Here is a 26849-nt window from a genome sequence, read left to right as displayed (position 1 = left end):
GGGGCCGGTCCAGGAGCGGAAGTGCTCCCAGGTAAGATCTCGGTGCAGGGTTCCCCCACAACCGGGGTGTCAGGAAGCCAGGTAGGTCTGCCTGAACCGGCGACTTGGTCAGGAACGGAGGAGGAGCAGGCACGACCCACGGTCGCAGCGGCTGTGGCCGCTGTCACCCGCAGTGGGAGTGCTGGAAGCCAAGGGGCCTCCCGGAGGTCCGATAGCTCTTCCCCTTCTGACCAAGTGGCAGCCGAGTCAGGTGGAGGCCAGGACACAGGTCCCGGGGTACTGACCGAAGATGTGACAGTCTCGTCGATTCTGGCCACATCTGGTCAGGGGTTTCAGGCAGCGTGAAAGCTCTAAAGGAGCAGGCGGCACAGCCTCCCTCGGACTCGGACCCGGAGCGAGTGGTCTGGGACCAAGGACGGCTGTACCGGGCCACGGTCCAGCAGGGTTCACCGGAGGCGTGGCCCAGGGACCGACAGTTGGTGGTACCCTATCCGTTCCGGACGGAGTTGTTGCGGATCGCACATGAGATTCCGATGGCCGGACACCTAGGGATCGCTAAGACCAAGGCCAGGTTAAACCAGCATTTCTACTGGCCAAAAATGGGGGCCGATGTGGCTGCCTACTGCCGTTCGTGTGAAACCTGTCAGAGAGTGGGGAAGGCGGGGCCACACCCCAAAGCCCCACTAGTATCTCTGCCAATCATCGATGAGCCTTTCAGGAGGGTGGCTGTGGATCTGGTCGGCCCGCTGGCCATCCCCAGCAGCTCCGGGAAACGCTTCATACTGACGGTAGTTGACTATGCCACCCGGTACCCAGAAGCAGTGGCCTTGTCGTCCATTCGGGCTGACAAGGTGGCCACCGCATTGCTGGAGATTTTCTCCCGAGTGGGTTTTCCCCAGGAAATGCTCACCGACCGGGGGACCCAATTCATGTCCCAGCTGATGGAGACCCTCTGTAAGCAAGTCCAGGTGCGACATCTGGTGGCCAGCCCGTACCATCCACAGACTAATGGCCTGTGCGAGCGGTTCAATGGCACCTTAAAGCAGATGCTTAAGATGTTGGTCGACTCCCATGGGCGTGACTGGGAGCGGTATCTCCCACACCTGTTATTTGCTTACCGGGAGGTTCCACAGGCCTCAACAGGATTCTCACCGTTTGAGCTCCTGTACGGGCGACGTGTGCGGGGCCCCCTGGCTCTGGTGAAAGAGGCTTGGGAAGGGGATTTGGCCACCCCTGGAGTGTCGGTCATCGAGTATGTCATGCGCTTCCGGGACAAAATGCAGGCCTTGACGCAACTGGTACACGACAATATGGCTCAAGCCCAGGCCGATCAGAAGCGTTGGTACGACCAGAACGCTTGTGAGAGGACCTACCAAGTGGGTCAAAAGGTGTGGGTACTGGTCCCCGTACCACAGGACAAGCTTCAGGCAGCCTGGGAAGGCCCATACCTCGTGTACCAGCAGCTCAACCCTGTAACGTACCTGGTCACCCTGGACCCTGCCCGTGGAAGGCGGAAGCCCTTCCATGTGAACATGATGAAGGCACATCATGAGCGGGAGGCATGTGCGCTCCCCGTGTGCAACCTGCCCGAGGAGGGAGAAGCGGAAACCCTCTTGGATATGCTAGCCCAGGTTAGGGCAGGCGGATCCATTGAGGATGTGGAGGTTGGCCACCAGCTCCTGGAAGACCAACGGTCCCAGCTGTGGGCCACCCTCCTCCCCTTCCGGGGGTTGTTTACCAACCAGCCCGGAAGGACTGACTTGGCTGTCCATCACGTGGACACTGGGGATCATCCCCCGATCCGGCGTTCAGCATATCGGGTCTCCCTGGAGGTGCAGCAACACATGCGCCAGGAGATTGACGAGATGCTGGAGCTGGGGGTGATCCAGGCATCCAACAGCGCTTGGGCCTCGCCTGTAGTCCTCGTCCCTAAGAAGGACCGAACCACTCGGTTCTGCGTGGACTACAGGGGGCTCAATGCTGTCACGGTCGCTGATGCGTACCCAATGCCACGCATCGATGACCTGCTCGATCAGTTGGCCGGGGCTCAGTACCTGACCATCATGGACCTGAGCCGGGGATATTGGCAGATCCCCCTGACTCGCAAGGCCAGGGAACGCTCTGCCTTTATTACCCCATTTGGACTGTACGAGTCCACGGTGATGCCATTCGGGATGAGGAATGCCCCTGCCACTTTCCAGCGGATGGTCAACACCCTGCTCAAGGGACTTGAAGGGTACGCGGCCGCGTACCTAGATGACATTGCCGTCTTCAGTCCCACCTGGGAGGACCACCTAGAGCATCTAGCACAGGTGCTCAGGCGGATCCACCGGGCAGGTTTGACCATCAAGCCGGGAAAGTGTCAGCTGGCCATGAGCGAGGTCCAGTACCTCGGTCACCGGGTAGGTGGGGGAACGCTGAAGCCCGAGCCTGAGAAAGTGGAGGCCATCGCATCCTGGCCCACCCCCAGGACCAAGAAGCAGGTGATGTCCTTCTTGGGGACCGCTGGGTACTATAGGAGGTTTGTTCCATGCTATAGTAGCCTGGCAAAGCCCTTGACGGACCTCACCAAGAAGAAGCTGCCCTCTGCAGTCGATTGGACAATGGACTGCGAGACGGCCTTCCGGGCCCTAAAGGACGCCCTGTCCAGCCCGCCCGTGCTACAGGCAGCCGACTTCACGCGGCCGTTTGTAGTACAGACCGACGCCAGTGACTTCGGCCTCGGTGCGGTGCTCAGCCAGGTGGACTCTGCGAGCCAAGAGCACCCAGTCTTGTACCTGAGCAGGAAGCTGTTACCAAGGGAAGTGGCCTATTCTACAATGGAGAAGGAGTGCCTGGCCATAGTGTGGGCCCTGCAGCGTCTGCAACCCTATCTATACGGGCGCCACTTCATCGTGGAGACGGACCACAATCCCCTCAGCTGGTTGCACACCGTCTCTGGGACGAATGGGCGATTGTTGCGATGGAGCCTTGCGCTCCAGCAATACGACTTCACCATTCGCCACAAAAGGGGCCGTGACCACGGTAACGCAGACGGGCTGTCCCGACAAGGAGAGGTCGCGGGCGGGCGCACGGGGGAACACCGGAGTGTGCTGCCCCCTAGCGCCCTCAAAAGGGGGGAGGTGTGAGGTAAATCCTGGGATATGAAGAGGAATTATGACTAGAAGTCATAATTGCTCTCATCACTCCCTGGCAGTGCCCCCCTCCCTCCTTGTTCCCAAATGTCCAGCATCTGTGAAGGTGTCACATCCCACTTACACCTCCAACAGCCATCTCCTCTGATATGGAGATGAGATGTTGTGCGGACAATGGACACAGGATGGCTCCCTGCCGTCACCCTGTAACAAGAGTTGTATCTCATTAGCAAGGCTTGGAAGTAGCCAGACAGAACGACTCCAGTAAAAAATGGTTCATATCTCGCAAGCCATATCTCCGATAAATATGGCAACCATAAAAATGGTGTTTGCGCAGGCGGACGATGCTGGCACACCTTTTTTATGGAAGGGGGAGCTTGGGAAATACCCCAGGCGTGATATCAGCCATATGGGAACTCGTAGACAGGTCATGAGTCCCCTCGTTCTGTAGCTAAATTCATAACTGTCACAATGAGAGCATTGGCGTCCGCCTACGACGCTCCCAGGCAAAGTTATGGCCCATATTCCATGTTGTGAATTTGTCCATAACTCCAGCCAGGGGTGGAGCAGTGCTCCCTGTGAGGTCACTAAGGTAGGAGGGGACCTGGATTTGCCCAGGTTGATAACCCTGCTTCGGCCATTTTCCAAGGTTCTTCTCGCTGGGGGCACGTGCAGGAAACATCTGTGGGAGTTCCTAGAAACCTGGTCTACAGCGCCCCCCTGTGGCCAGACACACAAGGTAACTGATGTAATTGTATACCTGTTTGTAACCCATGCTTTATCTGTAACTGTACTCTGACATATGTATATTCTGTAGATTCCCTATTGTATATATTGTAGTTTCTAGTGTGCTTTAGGCTGATTAAATTATATAATTAATCTTGGGCTGTTCTGTTATCTCGATCTTGAATCCCACGTCTGTGTGTTCGGCTAATAGTTACCGTAAATCGGTTGGTGGCAGCGAATTGTGCCAAGGATTATTGTGGGGAGGCCAGTGAGATTCGGGGGATTTTATATATTCCGCCCGCGGAGGTCGGGGGAATATATACCTTACTCTCACCGGGGACCCTTCAATAATCGGCATAAGTAGTATAGCGGCCTCCTTGCTTATGGTCGGGCAATTCCATAATTGGCCTGACTATAAGAGGGGCGCTAGAGAGCGCGTCACGTGCTCTGTCTGTCGGTCGGGAGGTATAAAGGAGGGGTGACCCCCACTTGTTACCCCCCGATTGTGACGTACTGGTAGCCAGCGCGGGGGATTTCTGAGTGACCCCCCCGGTGGTTTGTGACAGGGTGCAAACCATTAATCAGCCTTGAAAATAGACCAGTTTAGACTTTGCCCAAAAAGAAATCTAAAGAAGTCAGCCCAGTTCTGGAAAAGTATTCTTTGGACAGATGAAAGTAAGGTCGACCTGTAACAGAATGATGTGAAGAAGAAAGTATGGAGCAGGCTTGCAACTGTTCAAGATCCAAAGCACACTATATCCTCTGCAAAACATGATGGTGGCAGTGGGGTGAGATGGACATACATGTCCACGAATGCCACTGGGTCACTAGTGTTTATTGATAATGTGACTGAAGACAAAAGTAACTGTATTAAAGGGGTCTTCAACTACTTGGACAACCCCTTCTCATTTACTATGTGCACCCCCATAAAAATAAAAAAGCCTATACTCACCTCTGGTTCCTGTGCAGTTCTAGCGATGTTGGAACTCGCGTTCCTAGGTCCCATGTGACATTGTTATGACACACGAGTCTCGTGATTAATCAGCGATGGCTTACTTCTCCCCTTCTTCGGACAGGAATTGAGCTCTGTGGCTGCAACTCACTTCCTGTTAATTACTCCTGTCTCTTGTGTCCTGTGACGGCACTTCACTCACAGTACAGATGGACAATGTGTTACGTCACCACCGGAGTCCGCTCCAGCGACTTCTGCTCCGATCGCCAGGCGACGCCGTGTTCCTGCCGTGGATGGTGCTGGCGATGGGAGAAGAGTTGATGCCAGCGGCACCGGTGGGCGCAGGCTCCGATCATCCACTGGGCTGGGTTATCTTGGGATCTGCAGTACCACTGGCTGACTGTGGGTGGCATGTGTCTGCGCCCACCGGTGCCGCTGGCATCGACTCTTCTCCCATCGCCAGCACCATCCACAGCAGGAACACGGTGTCGCCTGGCTATCGGAGCAGAAGTCGCTGGAGCGGACTCCGGTGGTGACGTAACACAATGATCCCAAACACACTGCAAAAGAAGCCCAGGAGTTTTTCAAGGCAAAGAAGTGCAGTATTCTGGAATGGCCGAGTCAATAACCAGCTCTTAACCCCATTGAGCATGAATTTCACATGCTTAACACAAAACTTAAAGCAAAAAGATCCACAAAGAAGCAACAACTGAAGTCAGCTGCAGTAAAGGCCGGCAATGGATCACATAGGAGAAAACCAAGCGTTTGGTGACGTCCATGGCTTCCACACTTCAGGCAGTCGTTGCCTGCAAAAGATTCTCTACAAAGTATTAAAAATGAATATTTTATTATGGTAAAGTCAATTTGTCCAATTACTTTTGAGCCTCTGAAATGAGGAGGCTTTGTAGAAAAATAGTTAAAATTCCTAAATATTTCACAGGATATTTTTGATCAACCCCTTTAATTAATCCTGAAAGTCTCCATATTAATTGCATCTCAGTTGTTTCATGTTAAATTACAAATAGTGCCATACAGAGCCCAAATGACAAATATTTCTGGACCTAGCTAAAAATACAGTGTATAGTTAGTCATCTTCAATCCAATGTAATTTCAATGTGTTTTAGATTCCATACTTTCAGAGTAGATTCCTGGATTGTCATCAATAAGTAACTATTGTACAGCTACAATTTTTAAGAAGAATGGATTTTACCTTTTAAAGTAATATAATGTAGTGTAATGGGAGTTAGAGCACTGTACTGGCTTCGGTTGTGATGATATTCTCTTCTTCATACCAGGATGTGAAGTATGCAGCCATCAGTGGTTTCCTCTTTTTGCGCTTTTTTGCACCTGCTATCCTCACTCCTAAGTTATTCCACTTACGGGAGCATCATGCAGATCCACGCACTGCCCGCACTTTACTCCTGCTCGCTAAGGTATCCCTTACAAGACGTGAACAGGGTTCTCCTGTCACTGTTATAGTCTTGCTTGAATTGCATGCATTATTTATTGTCGCTAATGTCTATTATTTGCCCTCACTATACATACTAATATGTATTTTCCTTCCTCTGAAGTAAGAATCTAAGCATACTAAGTGCAGCATCTTAAATGATATAGACACCTGTGTGTAAAGTAACCTCTCCTGGGTACCAGGTCGCTGTTAACCCAAGTCAACTAGTGGACTGGAGTGACTCCACCTTTAGGCGGCCATCCATTAGTCCCACCCTAGCTGGGTACCATTGTATGGGGCATTGTTGGGGAAAACTGGGATTACCTGAGTTTTTGTTGGTACCGGCACTGGGGTTCTGGGTACCTAAGGGGGCAGGCCCTGCATCCTTGTGGGGATGCAGTACCTTATAGCACCCTGAGGGTCTCAGAGGCGCTACACCTACACACAGTATACACAGAAATCTGTCAATCAGTGGTGGGGCGGGGTTATACAGAGCTCATCATTCAGAGAACTAGTAGATCTATAGCAGATAAATAAATCATTTTCATGAAAATGACAGCAAGGAGCCCAATAACTTATTCATCATTGGATCAGGGTCTCTGCCCTTACATCATGAACCTCTCAGATTGGATAGTGAACCAGGTGAAAGATTCCTAAATTTCCAGTCTATGCTTGGGTATATCAATCAATCCTAATCCAAAGATGACCCTTCTCAACCTTGATACCATTTCCATTAATTCTGCACTTAATTGATGCAGTTAAAATATTGATCCCGAGATACTGAAAGATTCATGACGCACCTACAATATTAGAGTGAATCAACAAGTAAAGTTTGATAGTGTCCTACGAAAAATGCAGATGGACTCAAGAGGCACGATATTAGCATTTTCTCTCAATCTCGGTCAAATTATTCCAATTTCAAGATGTGGCTGTATTAAAATTATTCTGATAAGATTATTGAACTTCTTCAGCTTGTTATAGATACAAGATAGACTACAATGCCGACTTTTAACACTAACATGATTCATTATGTGTTTATATCTGTCAGCTTCTTAACCAAAACAATTATATTGACATATTACTTGTTTACTGTGTGCTGTAGATAATTGAAGGCTCTTAATGAGCCTATTCCTCACCGGATGGAATTTCTTACTGTTTAACGATTCACTTACCTGTTGTAATGCCTGCCTGGAACCACAGACTCAGACTGGCTGTAATGGACAGGCTAGAGGAAAGCCGCTCACAAAGCAGGACCCCGAGAACCATGAAACCCTTTAACCCCTATACAGGGATTTGGAATTACACAGGGCCCTGGAGATCACTACCTGTGGTAGGCTACAGTCCAATAAGAGTAGTAGTCAGGCAGGGTCAAACCAGGAAATGCAAAACAGGGACAGAATCACGCAGGCAAGGACATAATCAGAAAACGAAGCAGAGATCAAATCCAGATCGGGCAGCGAGGTACAAAAACGGTAGGCAGGAGGGTAGTCAGAGAACATGCAGAAGTCAAAATACAGGAATCACAAAACAGTACGGGAACCAGGAATACAGAACTATCTCTGGCAGAGACCAGCAGACAAGAGGGGGATCTAGAAGGGTGTGGTGTCTTCCAATTGGCTGCAGCTGAATGGTAGTAACTTCAGCTGGAAGACACACGCCACCTACAGTCGTACTGCAGGTCCCAGGGAAACCCAGCTTAGTGAATGAGCGGAGCCTGCGCCGACCAGAGCCACTGGCACCAATTCCTCTCATATCATCAGCACTAGCTACAGCGGGAACACGGCGCCACCTGGTGATCGAAGCAGAAGTTGCAGGACGGACTCTGGTGGGGATATGACACCTGTATTATGAATATGTAAACCCTTTCCCTCCCTGTTTTTCCTCTGTATCCCTCCTCACTGACCCACAGTCAAAACTATTGTTTCAAAAATTCGAACTAAACAGTTAATAAAATAATAATAATAATTTGAACCATTTTTATTCTACAACAGTACATCTCCTCATACTTAACCAACCGAACTTTCAACGTCTCCCATTCTCACACCACTTCCTCATCTCGCCCCCTATCCTGCTCTGTGGCCTCCCTTCTAACAGTCTCGCACCCTTACAATCTATTCTAAACTATGCTGCCCGGCTAATCCACCTGTCCCCCCCGCTACTCCCCGACCTCTACTCTCAGCCAATCCCTTCACTGGCTTCCCATTGCCCAACGACTCCAGTTCAAAACAATAACCATGACATACAAAGTTATCCACAACCTGTCTCCTCCCCACATCTGTGACCTAGTCTCCCGGTACTTACCTGCACGTAACCTTCGATCCTCCCAAGACCTCCTTCTCTCCTCCCCTCACATCTCCTCTTCCCACCATCGCATCCAAGATTTCTCCCGTGCCTGCCCCATACTCTGGAATGCTCTGCCTCAACACATCAGACTCTCGCCTACCTTGACAAGCTTCAAAAGGAACCTGAAGATCCACCTCTTCCGACAAGCCTACAACCTGCCGTAACCCTCAGTCTGATACAGCGCCGCACAATCAGCTCTACCCTAACCTACTGTATCCTCACCTATCCCTTGTAGACTGTGAGCCCTTGAGGGCAGGGACCTCTATCCTCTTGTACCTGTCTGTTTCTTGTATTGTTTATGATTATTGTACTTGTCCCTATTATGTACACCCCTTTCACATGTAAAGCGCCATGGAATTGATGGCGCTATGATAATAAATAATAATAATAATAGCCGGCTGCAGAACGAGTTACCGGTGAAAACGGTCAGGTGTCCATATCCTTTAGTGACAACACATAAATCGTATGGAAAATATAGCTATGTTCTTGGGATCCAGTACAAAACCTTGCTGTAAAGTCAGCATAGAATTTTTTTTAATTTAAAGTGTGCATCTTATACGATGGTATATATTCGAGATAAACATCATCATTTTCTATAGAAGGCTCTGACCTTATGTGAACAAAGCTTTTTGATATTTTGCTAGTCATAGCTGTGGTCTCAGTAATGTCTAATATTAACATGTATCTTTTAGGCAGTACAGAGTATTGGAAATCTTGGCCAGCAGCTTGGCCATGGAAAAGAACAGTGGATGTCTCCTTTACACCCTCTTATTCAACAGAGCGTTGGGCGTTTGCGGGACTACTTGGACAAACTTATAGACATGGAAAGTGATGTTGGTATGTGCCATTAAGGTTATTGTCAATTCATGGCGACATGAATAAATGGTATTATACTCCACTTCCATCCTGCCATTTATCCTCACTCTTCTACCTATTCACTTTGACATGATGAATACATAAAGGATATGTTTTCTTGCTTTTGTATACAGTAAATGTGTTTGCATGACGAGTTCACTGTCCTCAGTGATGATACTGGCTTGTACGGTATAAAGCAATGTAATTGGCTGCAGTAGTTACAAGAGTGGTGTATGCGACACCATCACTACATGGCTATTTGAGCAGTAAGGGATTTGATGGATAAGAAATGGTAATTTTTTTATTTAATATAATTTTCTGCTTTTGATCATTTTTTTTTTTAAATCCTAGTCAACGCTTTTACAGTAAAGTGAATCTCTGAGTAGGTTCTTCTCTCCTAAGCCGTCTATATGGGCATATAGGTCATAGAAATTTGATTAAAATAATACCTTTATATCTACATTCTGTTGTTGTATTCCAGGGAAGTGTATATTTTTCTTAACATGTATATGAGCTGTTAAAATCTAGTCTGCCTCCAGTGCTTATTTTAAATGAAAGGGGGTGTTACTAGTGTGAGACATGGAATGACTGACAGTCTGCTCTCCTGATCTACATGTCTCATACTAGTAACTCACTCCTTTAATTTATAATATAATCTCTGAAGGCATATTCTCAGGTAGATTTGTATCTGACCTATATATCTTAACAGCTCATTTACATGTTAAGAAAAACTTGGATTTTTTTGGAATAAGAAATTAGATTGCAGATATCAAGGTATAATTTTACTGAACTTCCTATGACTGTAATATACATATAGATGGCTTAAAAGGGTTGATCCTACTGACAAAATCCCTTTAACCTCTTCACCGCATTTGACAGACACTTACGTCATTGTCGGTAAGGTGATCTCGCAGATTGACACAGGGGTGGACATATCATTGGTGCAGCCTGTGCAGCTGCACAGGGGTCCAAGAGGTTGGGGGGTCCATTTCTACCTCCAAACCAGGTTGAATTGTGCATTTTGATGAGCTGTTGGGCTGTAAAGGAACCTTATAGTGTTCTTGCACAGCAACCCTTTTCTATCTGTGTCCACCAGTGGAGTGCTCTCCCTCTCCCGCTCTGAGGAGCCTCGTGATGCTATCACGGGGGCACAATTGTTGTTGTTGCAACCCGAGGCCGAGATGATGACCTCCTAGTCAGCCTCTTACGACAAGCCTGTTAGACCACCATGACAAGAGCATTGTCAGTGTCACACAAACAGGTATAATGTATTGCATTACTTGTGCATTGGAATATAATATACCAGCAGAGTAATAAAAGATAATATCATATATACAGACTAAGTAAAAAAGTAGTTAAAAAAGTTGTAAAATATTTTTTAAAAATTAGAAAGTAAAGAAAAGAATAATATTATACCAATAAATATGTATATTTCTGGAAAAACAAAAATAAACTGTCACGCTGTACAAAGGCTAGTAAGACGCAGTACAGTGTAATCCCCACTAGGTGGCAGCAGAGTAGTGAAGGAGAGACAAAGAAACACTGTAACGGAAAGGCAGCTGAAGCATAGCAGAGTAACTTCAGCAATGTTAACAGGCGAATCACCAGGGGGCAAAAGAGTAGTCAAACATTCAGGGTCTAGCCAGGAAAGTCGAGTCACTGCAAAGGGAGCATCAATATCAAAGTCAGAAAGCAGAACCGAGTCAAAAGTCGGGAGATCAGGTATGCAGAGGGAAACACAAACAGACAGGAGCGGGAATTCAGGGGCTGGGACAGGTGAACAAACGGGGGAGGGTCAAAGTCAGGACACAGTAGCAGGGAGGCAGGACAGATCAGGAACACTCGCCAGAACCAGTACACAAGCTGCAAGGCAGAAATATCACTGTCACTGAGCCATAGGTAGAGAGGCAATATATAGCATCCTGGGATGAAGAACGAGGCAATGGAAGTTAACTCATGACATGACCAGGCCAGAGCTGGGTGTAACCAGCAGCAGGGAGAAGTCGGCCTGGATCATGACATAAACAATAAAGCACACAGATTTGGTATCGCTGCATGCGGAACAACCCAATCTATAAATCTGTCATACTACTTAGCCCCTTCAGTGCACAACGTTAAAAAATAAATAAAAAATGTATCAAAAGCTATGTCTTTCCATCAATCAGCTGCCAAAAAAACTGATAAAACAGCAATGCAAAAATAAGTTGTGTTTTTTTTTACCATAAACATTACATGGTGTTGACAATCTACTACAGTCAAAATGGTGTTCTAAAATTCAAATAGCGCTCCTTCCCTTCTGAGCCCTGCCATGCGCCCAAACAGTAGTTTTGCACCACATATGGGGTATCTCTGTACTCATATTCTAAAATTTGTTTTGCAATTTCTCCTGTTTTCTCCTATTATACTTGTCAAAATGAAAAATTGGGGTTAAAGCAACATTATTGTTTTAAAAATGTATTGTTTTCATTTTTACAGCTCAAAGTTATAATATTCTGTTAAGCACCTGTGGATTCAAGGTGCTCACCACTCCTCTGGTTGAATTTCTTGAAGGGTGTAGTGTCCACAGTGCGGTCACTTTTGGGGGGCTTCCACTATTTAGGCACATCAGGGCCTCTGTAGACGTGACATTGCTTCCACTATCTATTCCAGGCAATTTTGCTCTCGAAAATTCAAACAGCGCTACTTCCCTCCCGAGCCCTACTGTATGCCCAAACAGTAGTTTTCCACTATTTATGGGGTATCGGCGCACTCAGGAGAAATTGCATAATAAATTGTATGGTCCATTTTTTCCTTTTACTTTTGTGAAAATTAAAAAATTAAGGCTAAGGCAATATTTTTGTGGGGAAAAGTAAACTTTTCATTTTTTTTTTTCACTTCACCTTGCTTTAATTAATTCCTGTAAAACACCTTAAGGATTAATAAACTTCTTCAGTGTGGTTTTAAGCAGTTTTATGGGCGCTGTTTGTAAAATTGTGTAACTTTTGGCCATTTTCTGACCCTCAAAGTCACTTAAAGTATTATGTGGTCCCTAATAAATTGGTTTTGTATATTTTGTTGGGAAAATGAGAAAATGATGTTAAACTTTTAACCCTTCTAACAAAAAAAATATGTTTCAGAAATGATGCTGATGTAAAGTAGACATGTGGGAAATGTTATTTACTAATGATTTAAAGTTTGGCCTGGTCAGGAAGGTGAAAACAAGCTCGGGGGTGAAGGGGTTAAGAGGTATACTTACAGCAGAATTATAGCAGGGCTTTGTATCTATGAATTTTCTATCAGTTTTTGCTGTTCTCTACTAGAGATGCTACATGTCATATCTATTTTTTCACCTACCACTAAATCCTTTTCACAAATATTCTTTTTCTCCACTTTTGTAGAATGTGGACATACCTCTCGTACACTATTTCACCCATCAGTCACTATTAAGGAAGGCTTCTTGCACAAACGGAAAGCTGAAGCTGTGAATCTGGTTACGCGTTTTACATTCAAGAAAAGATACTTTTGGCTGAGCAGCCAGACGTTATCCTACTCCAAATCCCCAGACTGGCAGGTAAGAGGCTTTTAGGCACCAAGTACTGTTATGCTCACGTAGTGGGAACCATATACAGTATATGCCTGGCATAGATTGTACAAGCAAGATGAAACTAGATGGTATTTTATGTCTTTTTTTTTTTTAAGGTGTCCATGCCATAAGTAATCAGGCATGGTACGCTATTAGAATTTGGAATCTATGTGCTTGACTATCAGGAGTCACGTCCAGTACATGAAAAAACTAAGAAAATCTGATCTTCATATATAAATCGAAGCTAAAGAGTTGTTTCAAGATTATCAGCCACATGACCTCTGCAGCCATGTGTTGGTTTAATTAGTTATACCTGTAACAATTTAGGCCAGTGATTAGCTGCAGCGCTCAGGGATTATATGATGTCAATCCTGCAGGACTAGTGGTGAGAGAATTGTGGTGCTGGACTTAAGGCTGCTTTACATGCAATGACGTCGCTAACGAGGCCGGATGTGTCGCTAACGAGGCCGGATGTGCGTCACGAATTCCGTGACCCCCAACGACATCTCGTTAGTGATGTTGTTGCGTGTAAAGCCCCCTTTAGAGTGAATAACTGCTATTTATTTTTATCTTATACCATTTTCTGCTCTTGGTTATCCCCGCTAGGTGTCACTGCTACACATTCTTCACTGAGTTAAGATCTTTAAAGGGAACCTGTCTGGTGCAATATCCACCAAGTACCACGAGCAGTTCTGGGTGCATATTACTAATCCCTGCCTAACCATCCCTATATACACTAGCATAGATAAAGAGATCTTTAGAAAAAGTATTTCTAAAGATCCTTTATAATATGCTATTGAGGCCAGGGACTAGTCGCAAGAGCATTAGTTCTCTTGGCTATTCGGCCCCCTTAGCATGTTTGCATGCCCTTGTGGGCGTGCTAACATGCTAATGAATGTGCAGTGTCAGAGACATAGTCAGTCTTACTGCTCTGTACTGTCACCACACCCGTTGCTGGATTTCGTTTCAGTGTGAATGATCAGAAGTCCCAGACTTTCAGTCATGTGTACTATGAAAGCAGGTGTATGCATCCCGGCTTCAAATGGGTGTAGTGCACATGACCGGAAGTCTGGGGATGTTCTGATCATGTGTACTGAGTTGAAAAACAGCGATGGCAGCAGAGAGGTGAGCCCAACCATCCTCTGACGCTGCACATTCATTAGCATGTCAGCATGCCCATAGAGGAGTGCTTACATGCTAAGGGGGCCGACTAGCATAGGGAACTAGCACTCAGGAGACTAGTCCCTGGCCTCATTAGCATATTATAAAGGATCTTTAGAAATACTTTTTCTAATGATCTCTTTATCTATGCTACTAGATACAGGGACGGTTAGGCAGGGATTAGCAATATGCATCCAGAACTGCTTGTGGTTCTGGGTGCATATTGCACCTGACAGGTTTCCTTTAAGTTATACCAGACCACAATGAGCCTATTAAGAAAGACCTTGTCATATGGGCTACCTTCTCATTCCATTAATAGCCGCCTAATGTTTACTCTTGGGAATGAATATTAACTAGGTTAAACAGAGGCTTAGACGGATGCTTAACATTTTATGGTAAAATTAATGCTGTTATTCAAAACTAGAACTCTGCCCACAAAAAGCAATCCCCCATATTGGTATCTCAATAGAAAAATTAGAGTTATGACTTTTGGAAGAAGAGGACGTAAACAATAAAGAGCAAAAATTGGCTATTGTGGGAAGGACTTAAAGAATAACCATCATCTTAATTTTTATTTATTAAATCAATAGCACACATGAAAATTTTTCTCTGGCAGAATTGATTAGTCATTATCAAAATTCTCAATTCTGAGGTAAAATCTGTTTTCAGTGAAGACTTTCCCATTAATGAGATAGGAGATGGCAGCTGTTACTGATGAGATGCTATGAGGAATGGAGGAGGCGGAGCTAGAGACAGAGATCCGCTCTCTCCTATCTTTCCTGAATACAAATTTTACCTCATAATTGAGGAGTTTCATAATGACTGATCAATTCTGGCAGAGAAAGAAGCAGATTTCCCTGATAAGATATATTACAACATTGCTTGTTTTCATTTGTACTATTGGTTTATGAAATAAAAATTAAAATGACGGTTACACTTTAAGTCATAGATGCCACTGTTAAGCATCCTTCACTACGTTCATCACCATATTTTTTGAAAAGCTCATGGCATATCCAATACGTAGATGGTCCAATACGTACAATGATTAGTCTACTTTTCTGTATCATACTTAATTTTTTTGGTTAAATTGACATCAAATGGCCAGCTAGAGACAAAGAAAATTATTCTTTTTTCCTTCGTCTGTCTAGTGGACCTCTATGAAGATATTTATCATATACTACAGTGGTTTTTCTGATGTATATGCTAAATGTAGGGGGAAAATGTAGTGTGAACACAACCTTAGGCTTAGAACTGAATGTGTTTAAGGCACCAACATTTTTCTAAACATGCCTGCTGTAATTATCCTGAATATAATGTCCTTCACATTGAAATAGGGCTGTTATTATTCTTTAATGCAATCTCATTCCTTTTTGCAGGTCCGTTCCTCTATACCAGTACATCGGATCTGTGCTGTCGAACGAGTAGATGAAAACGCATTTCAGCAGCCTAACATGATGCAGGTCATTACCCAGGATAGTGAAGTACAGGGAGGGCATATCATGTACATACAATGCAAGGTATGAACCTGGGCTTTATTTCCATTTCATGTAAATTGTACATAATGTCATGTAATGTGTGTGTAATAGAAACGTAATTACCATACAGTTTTCGTCAACATTATTGGCACTCTTGATTGTTTATTATAAAAATGTAAACATTTTCAGAAATAAGTGGATATATGACAACTGTATCTGTTTGGGATATTTTACTACCATGTCCAAATACATTCCACAAAAGGTTGACCTGCCAACACGCATTTCTGTAATAAAAATCTATTTTTACTACCCTAAGCAATTATGTAACTTGCTATATTATAAAATACCCTCCACTTTTCCCTACATAGCTAATCCATAAATGTGTTTTTTACTTCCTTTGACATTTCATTTAAGAAATATCTTAAACGAGGCATCATCAGAAGGCTAGGGCTGCACTCGTTTCACTGCAGTCTCTATCACCCCTCCTGGAACAGGATGTCATCAGGAGGTGGCGCTGCACCAATTTTTTTCATCGCTCCCCTTTGAAGATGTATTGAATCCATGGAGCTAATTGGAGCTGAAGGAGAACTGAGCAAGGCGCTGGCACGTTGTTTCTGTTTCTACCGCTGGAACGTCTTACTGTGAAGTAGACATCATCATTATGCAGTGATAGAAAAAGGTTGAGTGAAACCAGTGATGCTAGATTGATTCTATCACTGCCTTCAAACAAATCATCATCAGGGGGCAGCCCTGGTATCACCCACCCGGCTTGATGATTCATTTGAGGACAGTGATAGAAACTGTGGGACAATACTGACGTCACTCACCCTGCTTCTATCACCACCCCCGATGACATCTTGCTTCACAATAAGAAGCTGCAGCAGTTGAGACAGATGCAGAGTGCTGACACATCAGTCACTTCTTCCATAGCTTCTATCAGTGTCATAGATTCAGGACTAGGGATGATCGAATACCTCAAATCTTCGGCTTTGCGAATATTTGTCGAATAGGTCGCCACTATTCGCGAATATTCGATGCGCAATGTAAGTCTATGGGGAACCCGAATAACAACTATTCGGAACCATTCGGGCTTCCCATAGACTTACATTGCACATCGAATATTCGCATAGCGGTGACCTATTCGTCGGATATTTGCGAAGCCGAATATTTTAGATATTCGATCATCCCTATTCAGGACAGCTTCAGAAAATGGCTATGAAAAATACTGTTTTAAGTGACTGTACTGCTGTCCCTGATGAGCGGTGATATATACTGTGGGGAAATGACTGGAGCTGCATCTTGTTGCTGATGCCTCGTTTGACACTCCTCTCAATTGAAACATTAAAGAAAGTGAAGTAAAACATCTTGGGATTAGCTGAATAGGGAGAAGTGTAGGGTAACTCATAATAAAGCAAATGACAAACGTGCTTAGGGTATAAAGATAGATATTTCTAAAGAATATATTAGGCATCTGACCACTTTTTTTAAAGTAACCCTTCCCTTATACTTGGTTTGGCAACCTCTGGCAAAAGTGATAGTCTCTAACTTTTCTTTTTTAGCTATATGTGAGCTTTTTGCAACTGTCTACTTGTAGCTTGTTCTCATGGGTGGTTTTAAACTGGCCATCCATCTTTTCCTTCTTAACAATTGCTGTGTACCATTAGTAGAGTTGAGCGCGGTTCGTGATTCGTGGTTCTCCAGTTCTAGGCTCGAGTGATTTTGGGGCATGTTCTAGATCGAACTAGAACTCGAGCTTTTTGCAAAAGCTCGATAGTTCTAGAAACGTTCGAGAACGGTTCTAGCAGCCAAAAAACAGCTAAATCTTAGCTTGGTTTCTGCTGTAATAGTGTAAGTCACTCTGTGAATCAAACTATTATCACATTTCAGTGTATAGTGTGCGTGAACAGCGCCTTCAGATCACTGCTGTTTCTATAATGGCGATCGCCATTTTTTTTTTTTTTTTTCTTGTCTTCCTTCCCTAAGCGCGCGCGTCTTGTGGGGCTGGCCAGCATGTCAGCCAATCACAGACACACACACACCTAAGTGGACTTTGAGGCAGAGAAGCAACGGCATGTGTGATAGGATCTGCATGTCACATGTCCCTGCATTATAAAACCGGACATTTTCTTCACGATCGCCATTATCTGCCTTCTGCGTCTTTGGTGTCAGACATCACTGTCGCAGTTCCGTCCTTTGTCCTATCGCCGATACAGCTGTATGCGCTGCATACACAGCGTTAGACAGCTTAGGGAGAGCACATTCTAGCAGTCCTTTTAAGGGCTCGTACCGGCAGGGTCAGAGAGCCATAGGTGACAGGTCCTGCAAACAGCAACAGCGTCTGTGTAGCCCAGGTCAGGGATTTCCTCCCTGCATTTCACCATTAGGAGGGAATAGAAAGGCAGGCTTCCATTCCTCTACCCAGAGCACCACAATCCTGCCACTGTACCCTCTTGTCCTCTGCACACTCCAACTCATTCTAACTAAGCCATTATACTAGCAAACACTCAGTGTACCTAGTGGCATCCTATCTGTGGCTATTGGACTTTGCTATAGTCCCACTAGTGCAAAGACATTTGCAGAGCACATCTGCCTGCATTGCACACTCCAAGTTTTTTAAACTAAGCAATTTTACTAGCAAACACTCAGTGTACCTAGTGGCATCCTATACGTGGCTATTGGACTTTGCTATAGTCCCACTAGTGCAAAGACATTAGCAGAGCACATCTGCCTGCATTGCACACTCCAAGTTTTTTAAACTCAGCCATTATACTAGCAAACACTCAGTGTACCTAGTGGCATCCTATACGTGGCTATTGGACTTTGCTATAGTCCCACTAGGGCCAAGACATTTGCAGAGCGCATCTGCCTGCGTTGCACACTCCAACAAATTATAACGAAGCCATTATACTAGCAAACACTCAGTGTACCTAGTGGCATCCTATACGTGGCTATTGGACTTTGCTATAGTCCCACTAGTGCCAAGACATTTGCAGCACGTCTGCCTGCGTTGCACACTCCAACGAATTATAACTAAGCCATTATACTAGCACACACTCAGTGTACCTAGTGGCATCCTATACGTGGCTATTGGACTTTGCTATAGTCCCACTAGTGCAAAGACATTAGCAGAGCACATCTGCCTGCATTGCACACTCCAAGTTTTTTAAACTCAGCCATTATACTAGCAAACACTCAGTGTACCTAGTGGCATCCTATACGTGGCTATTGGACTTTGCTATAGTCCCACTAGTGCCAAGACATTTGCAGAGCGCATCTGCCTGCGTTGCACACTCCAACTAATTATAACGAAGCCATTATACTAGCAAACACTCAGTGTACCTAGTGGCATCCTATACGTGGCTATTGGACTTTGCTATAGTCCCACTAGTGCCAAGACATTTGCAGAGCGCATCTGCCTGCGTTGCACACTCCAACAAATTATAACGAAGCCATTATACTAGCAAACACTCAGTGTACCTAGTGGCATCCTATACGTGGCTATTGGACTTTGCTATAGTCCCATTAGTGCCAAGACATTTGCAGAGCGCATCTGCCTGCGTTGCACACTCCAACTAATTATAACGAAGCCATTATACTAGCACACACTCAGTGTACCTAGTGGCATCCTATACGTGGCTATTGGACTTTGCTATAGTCCCACTAGTGCCAAGACATTTGCAGAGCACATCTGCCTGCATTGCACACTCCAAGTTTTTTAAACTCAGCCATTATACTAGCAAACAGTCAGTGTACCTAGTGGCATCCTAAACGTGGCTATTTTACTTTTGTCTATTCACAGTATTGGAACGTTATTTGCAGCACGTCTGCCTGCATTGCACACTCTAACTTTTTTAAACTCAGCCATTATACTAGCAAACAGTCAGTGTACCTAGTGGCATCCTATACGTGGCTATTGTACTTTTGTCAATTCACAGTATTGGAACGTTATTTGCAGCACGTCTGCCTGCATTGCACACTCTAACTTTTTTAAACTCAGCCATTATACTAGCAAACAGTCAGTGTACCTAGTGGCATCCTAAACGTGGCTATTGTACTTTTGTCAATTCACAGTATTGGAACGTTATTTGCAGCACGTCTGCCTGCATTGCACACTCTAACTTTTTTAAACTCAGCCATTATACTAGCAAACACTCACTGTACCTAGTTGTATCCTAAACGTGGCTATTGTACTTTTGTCAATTCACAGTATTGGAACGTTATTTGCAGCACGTCTGCCTGCATTGCACACTCTAACTTTTTTAAACTCAGCCATTATACTACCAAACAGTCAGTGTACCTAGTGGCATCCTAAACGTGGCTATTGTACTTTTGTCAATTCACAGTATTGGAACGTTATTTGCAGCACGTCTGCCTGCATTGCACACTCTAACTTTTTTAAACTCAGCCATTATACTACCAAACAGTCAGTGTACCTAGTGGCATCCTAAACGTGGCTATTGTACTTTTGTCAATTCACAGTATTGGAACGTTATTTGCAGCACGTCTGCCTGCATTGCACATTCTAACTTTTTTAAACTCAGCCATTATACTAGCAAACAGTCAGTGTACCTAGTGGCATCCTAAACGTGGCTATTATACTTTTGTCAATTCACAGTATTGGAACGTTATTTGCAGCACGTCTGCCTGCATTGCACACTCTAACTTTTTTAAACTCAGCCATTATACTAGCAAACAGTCAGTGTACCTAGTGGCATCCTATACGTGGCTATTGTACTTTTGTCAATTCACAGTATTGGAACGTTATTTGCAGCACGTCTGCCTGCATTGCACACTCTAACTTTTTTAAACTCAGCCATTATACTAGCAAACAGTCAGTGTACCTAGTGGCATCCTAAACGTGGCTATTGTACTTTTGTCAATTCACAGTATTGGAACGTTATTTGCAGCACGTCTGCCTGCATTGCACACTCTAACTTTTTTAAACTCAGCCATTATACTAGCAAACAGTCAGTGTACCTAGTGGCATCCTAAACGTGGCTATTGTACTTTTGTCAATTCACAGTATTGGAACGTTATTTGCAGCACGTCTGCCTGCATTGCACACTCTAACTTTTTTAAACTCAGCCATTATACTACCAAACAGTCAGTGTACCTAGTGGCATCCTATACGTGGCTATTTGACTTTGCTATAGTCCCACTAGTGCCAAGACATTTGCAGAGCGCATCTGCCTGCGTTGCACACTCCAACTAATTATAACGAAGCCATTATACTAGCAAACACTCACTGTACCTAGTTGTATCCTAAACGTGGCTATTGTACTTTTGTCAATTCACAGTATTGGAACGTTATTTGCAGCACGTCTGCCTGCATTGCACACTCTATCTTTTTTAAACTCATCCATTATACTAGCAAACACACAGTGTACCTAGTGGCATCCTATACGTGGCTATTGGACTTTGCTATAGTCCCACTAGTGCCAAGACATTTGCAGAGCGCATCTGCCTGCGTTGCACACTCCAACAAATTATAACGAAGCCATTATACTAGCACACACTCAGTGTACCTAGTGGCATCCTATACGTGGCTATTGGACTTTGCTATAGTCCCACTAGTGCAAAGACATTTGCATAGCACGTCTGCCTGCATTGCACACTACAACCTTTTTAAACTAAGCAATTTTACTAGCAAACACTCACTGTACCTAGTTGTATCCTAAACGTGGCTATTGTACTTTTGTCAATTCACACTACTGCAAATCTATGTGCAGCACCTCTGCATGACAACCTCGTGCTCTGTTTTTAATAAGCTATAATGATAGCACAAAATACTGCCATTTTGTGGCATCATAGAACTGGCTGTTGTATTCCATTAGTGCCCCACTGGTGACAAGCTATTTCTAGCACCTCTACATCACACCCTCATGCACATTTTGCTACGCTAATGTTATAGCAAACTCATGGAATTCATTGCTGCATTTCATAATTCGGAGGGATAGAAAGTCAGGCTTCCTTTAGCTTTTCCTTCTGTTCATAGACAGCATCTCCAAGACAAATTTCCCCTCCACGTCTAAGTGTGGAGAGGCAGCTAGTGCGCATGCGTGTGCCGATGTACCCCAGCTGCAGCATAATTACAGTGTTTCGCCTAGTGAGTATGCTCAGCCTGACTGTGCCATTCCTGACGCTAAGTTTTCATTTCGGGATACAGCGCATGCTCCCACACTAAGTGTGAAAAGCCTCTTTGCACAGGTGCTTGCATTCCGTGCCGGGTCTAAGTCCTGTTTTGGGCATAGACACCATGCTAAAGCTGATAGTCTTTTTTCAGAGACTGTATTTCATGCTACTGAGCATGCTCAGGCACTTCCTGCATCAGAGACTAGGTCCGGTAATGAACTCTTTGGCCCTGGCCCTGATGTGGGGGTCCCATATAGACCACAGGGCATCAGGTGTCCTCCCAAATGGCTTGCAGAGGCCCACACCTATGACTTGTCACCGCATTATTGATGCTCAGACGATGACTGGTGAGGTGTTTGGGTCATGGCAGCCATGAGGTCATCATTGAAGTTGCGTTTCCAAATAGGACGCTAGTTATGCCACTCATGACGTGTCACTCTACTTTTGTCTCCAGGAGGTGCATTGTGGTTCACCCTGGTTTGGGGCGGACCCAGGTTATAAAAGGGGCTGGAGCCAACAAGGAGGTGCGCAGTCTTCTATTATGCTCCGAAAGAGCACACCTCCATGTGTTGAACCCATTGCGGCTTTAGGCCAGAGGTAGGCAGGGATCGGGTGGTGGATGCAGGCCACCACCACAGTTGGTAACGCAGAACGGTTAAGACCAGCTCCTGTCCTAACAGTCCTGCTTGTGCAGCCCAGTGGCATTAACAGGCCTGCTGCTGCTGATGCGCCTGCTGTCCACAGGTGTGGCCCCTACGCACACGGTCAGCGTACTCAATGGCCCCTGTGTTGTTAACAGGGAGTTCCTGGGCTGGGTGGGCATGTGGACCCTGTGACGCTAACAGGGCTCACAGTCTCCAGATCCGAATGGCGTCTAACTCGGTTCAGGCTACTATTAGTTTCATAGCCACACAGCTCTGTATCCTCCACCAAACCTTCAAGTTGCCAACCTCTCCTTTTTCAACTGGGAGCACGGTGGACACTGACTGCTGATGGGGATATATACCTTTCTCTTTCTTTTCTTATTAATTTTCGTTATATAGCGGTCACAGATTATATACCACTTTATCCAAATCTGCCAGTCCCACTGTAACAGATGTTGTTTCTTCAGCAAATGTTACAGTTGCTTAACCACCAAATCCACGGACCAAAACTTTTTTCCCCTTTCCAACACACCTGTTCCCCTTTCCAACAGCATCTGTCCTTTTTCAACTCATTTTGGGATATGACCAAAAGTGCAACTGTGCAGGGACACCGTACTCAACGCCATCTCAGCACAGCAGCCATCCCTCGGTCCCTCCGATGTGGACAAGTAAAAGACCATTTCCTCCTATCCATGACAAAGCGTTGAGATTCACTCTGTGCAGCACTGGTGTTTAGTGGACAAGTAGATCTAAGATTGCGTACCACATTCTGCAGATACTCCTGTATACGTGCGTCTATTTCTATGGCAGGAATTAGTTCGCCAAATTTTGTCTTGTACCGGGGATCTAACAGTGTGGCAACCCAGTATTCAGGATTAGTTCAAATTCATACAATCCGAGGGTCATGTAGGTAGTGCAGCAAGAAGGCGCTCATGTGTCTTGTGCATCCAGGAGGACCAAGTCCTTGGTGTGTTGGTGGCAGAGAGGTGAGAATCGTGCATCCTTCCTCTGCCCTCTACCCACAACCTCGCACAACCGAAATGTGAGCAAGCTCTCACTCATCTGCTGAGTCTTCCATGCCCATCGCCAGTTCGTCCTCCATTTCTTCATGGGCTCCTGCACTTTCATCAACACTTTTTGCTGATACTATGCGCCCTTGTTAATCCCTCTCCCTCACCATGAATGCCGCATAGGTGCCGCTGACCATCTGGACCTCGTAGATCTTGTTATCCCTTCCGCATATGACTCCTCCTGTACTTCCTCCCCTTCCTCTTGTCCCAACACCTGACTCAGAATAATAATTACAGTGTGCTCCATCATGTAGATGACCAGAATTGTCACGCTGAGAATGACATTGCCAGTGCTAAACATCTTCGTCGACATTTCAAAACTGTGTAGCAGGGTGCATAGGTCCTTGATCTGACACCACTCCAGCAGCGTGATCTGCACCACCTCTGGATCAAGTTATCCCAGGCTATATGTCTTACCGTATTTCAGCAGGGCTCTGCGGTGCTGCCACACACGCTGCAACATGTGCAGATTCCAATTCCTGCGTGTCGAAACATCGCATTTACGGCGTTTAACTGCCAGACCCTAAGACTTCCGGAGTGATGAAAGTTGTTGAGCTGCTGTGTGCGCACGATGGAAGTGAGCACATAGCGAGCGTGCCCACTGCACAAGGCCATGTAGGCCGTGATGGTGTTTTAAAAATTGCTGGCGAATTCGGTTCAACACGTGAGCCCTAAAAGGCACGTGTGTCACATTGCCCTGAGGATGGCCCGCAGCCAGGTTTGCATCATTGCCGCACACGGCTGTTAAGTCACCAACGTAGTCCGCTCCGTCAATTTGTACTCCGGTTGCCAGGTGACAACGTGTTCCTTTCATGAATAGTGCTGATGATGTGAGAGTAGTCGATGCCAGCGGCGCAGGTGGACGCAGGTTATGCTCACCCACTGGGCTGCATTACCTTGACAGATGCAGAATCTCTGGCTGAATGTAGCTGGTGGGTATCTCACAGATGAAATACCATCATTCAGCTACAACCAATGGGAAGACACCACACCCTTTTTTATGCCCATCCTGTCTGCAGACCACTGCCAGACATAGCTATGAACCTCTGGTTAATTTTACCCCCAGTTCAGTTTTATGATTTTGTGTGCTTGTTACCTGACTACTTTTCCTGCTTGCTGTTTATGTACCTTGTTGGCCGATACGCATTTCAACTCTGCTTGTTTTCTGATTCTTTCCTGGCCGTCCCATTCTGTTCCTGTTCCTCAATTAATGTTTTGACCCTGCCTGACTACTATTCTCTGTAATAGCGGTGTGACTCACATTTCCCATACATTTCAAAGTAAAGCTTTGACCGCCTGATGGCATTGAGCTCTGCTGCCAGCATAGTAAGGAGGTGTGTGGTAGTCCTTGTGCGCAGTTGCAAGGAAGGGTGGCCTGACCACACAGGGTTTGCGCCAAGGTAGAGGACCCACACGAGGTTGAAGAGGCAGAAGCAGTGTATTAACTTCTACATACAGAACAAGGATTGAAACAACTCGTGGGGACGGCAAGACTTGTACAGCAGACCCTTCTCCATCTCTCACCATAGTTTGCCAGTGCCCAGTCAGTGACATGTAATGACCCTGTCTATGCTTACTGGTCCAAGTATCTGTGTTGAAATGCACCCTGTCGCACACAGATTTTCTCAAGGAAGTGGTGATGTTGTGTGCGACATGCTGGTGTAGCGCGGGCATGCTTTTCTTGGAGAAGCAGTGGTGATTGGGCATGTGGTACTGGGGCACAGCGACAGACATAAGGTCTGTAAAATCCTGTGTGTCCACTACGCGTAAAGGCAGCATTTCGGTAGCCAACAGCTTACAGAGGGATAGAGTCAACCACTTAGCTTTGTCATGGGTCGCAGTAAGTGGCCTTTTATTTGACCACATCTGAGGGAAAGAGATCTGGCTGCTGTCTGTAGACGGTGTTGAGTAGGGTGTCCCTGGAAAAATGCAGGTTTGTGAGAAAAGTGCAGGCGGAGACATGATGTTGCCTTCATCTTGCCTTCAGATCTGTTCATCTTGTATCATTTTTAAAAAACACATCAAGCAAGGGTTACTCCAAGCGGAGTCTACCTTTTTTCCCAACATTGGGCACACAGACACCCCATCAGTGGCAGCACTTGTGCCCTAGTTGCAAACAGGATGTTTTGATTTGCATCAAGCACATTCCAAATCCACAAGCATTTACTCTCCCCAGGATGACACAGGGGTAGTAAATTCCTTCTGGATCCATGACTTGTTCATTTTGATGAACGTCAGTGTGTCCACATTGTCACTGGACAGACGCGTGCGCTTATCTGTCAGCACACACCCAGCAGCACTGAAGAAGACACGTTCAGAGACAACGCTGGCAGCTGCACACGACAAAATCTCCAAGGCGTAACTGGAGAGCTCTGTCAATTTTTCTAGATTTGAAGCCCAAAAGGAGCAAGGCTCCATTTGCAAAGTCATTGCATCGATGTTCATTTGGAGATACTCCTGTATCATCCTCTCCATCCGTTGACTATGTGTCAGACTTGTTGTCTCTGGTGGCCTTGCAAAGGAGGGTCTAAAAAAATTATGAAAATATTCCATAAAATTGCTGTTACCAGCACCAGATACGGTCCTACTGGTACGGGTAGACTGTTGAAGATGACGATGCCGTCCCATGTTTGTCAAGTTACAACTGGGAGAATCACTCCCTTCACCTGCACGGTTGTTTGGTGTAAAAGCCGAGCTAAGATCGAGTAACAGCTTATGCTGATACTCCAGCATACGTGCGTCCCTTTCTATGGGTGGAATTATGTCACAAAATTTGGACTTGTCCCGGGGATCTAATAGTGTGGCAAGCCAGTAGTCATCATCACTTCTAATTTTGACAATCCGAGGGTCATGTTGGAGGTAGTGCAACAAGAAGGCACTCATGTGTCTTGCGCAGCCATGCGGACCAAGTCCACGCTGTGTTTGTGGCATAGAGGTGCTAACCGTTCTTTCTTCCTCTGACATCTCCCCCCAACCTCTTTCAACTGAATTTTGACCAAGGTCTCCCTCATCCGCTGAGTCTTCCATGTCCATGGACAGTTCGTCCTCCATATCTTCATGTCCTCCTGCACCTTCCTCAACATCTCGCCTGCTACCATGCGCCCTTGTTGATCCCTGTCCCCCATGGTCCCATGCCTGCCGCGTTGGTGATGATGAACGTCTGGACCTTGGTGATGTTGTTGTGTCTTGCGCATATGAATCCTCCTGTAGTTCCTCCCCTTCCTGTTGTCCCACCCCCTGACTCCGAATAGTGTTTAGCGTGTGCTCCAGCATGTAAATGACTGTAATCGTCATGCTGATAATGGCATTGTCAGCGCTAAACATATTCGTCGCCATGTCGAAACTGTG

At 45.7% G+C, this 26849-nt stretch overlaps 1 protein-coding gene across 2 annotated transcripts in view; it reads left to right on the top strand.

Annotated features, from left to right (window-relative positions):
* Nucleotides 1–26849, top strand: part of RASAL1 (RAS protein activator like 1) — a 150229-nt gene that overhangs the window by 104733 nt on the left and 18647 nt on the right. For both annotated transcript variants that reach the window (XM_075319996.1, XM_075319995.1), the window contains exons 14-17: nucleotides 6108–6245; nucleotides 9295–9439; nucleotides 12835–13007; nucleotides 15557–15697. In XM_075319996.1, the coding sequence (XP_075176111.1) occupies nucleotides 6108–6245; nucleotides 9295–9439; nucleotides 12835–13007; nucleotides 15557–15697 (597 nt within the window). The remainder of the gene's footprint in view (nucleotides 1–6107; nucleotides 6246–9294; nucleotides 9440–12834; nucleotides 13008–15556; nucleotides 15698–26849) is intronic.

Source organism: Anomaloglossus baeobatrachus, chromosome 1 (assembly GCF_048569485.1).
Source record: "Anomaloglossus baeobatrachus isolate aAnoBae1 chromosome 1, aAnoBae1.hap1, whole genome shotgun sequence".
Taxonomy (NCBI): Eukaryota; Metazoa; Chordata; class Amphibia; order Anura; family Aromobatidae; genus Anomaloglossus; species Anomaloglossus baeobatrachus.
Note: the sequence above shows the minus strand (reverse complement) of the source record. Positions and strands in the feature narration are given on the sequence as shown.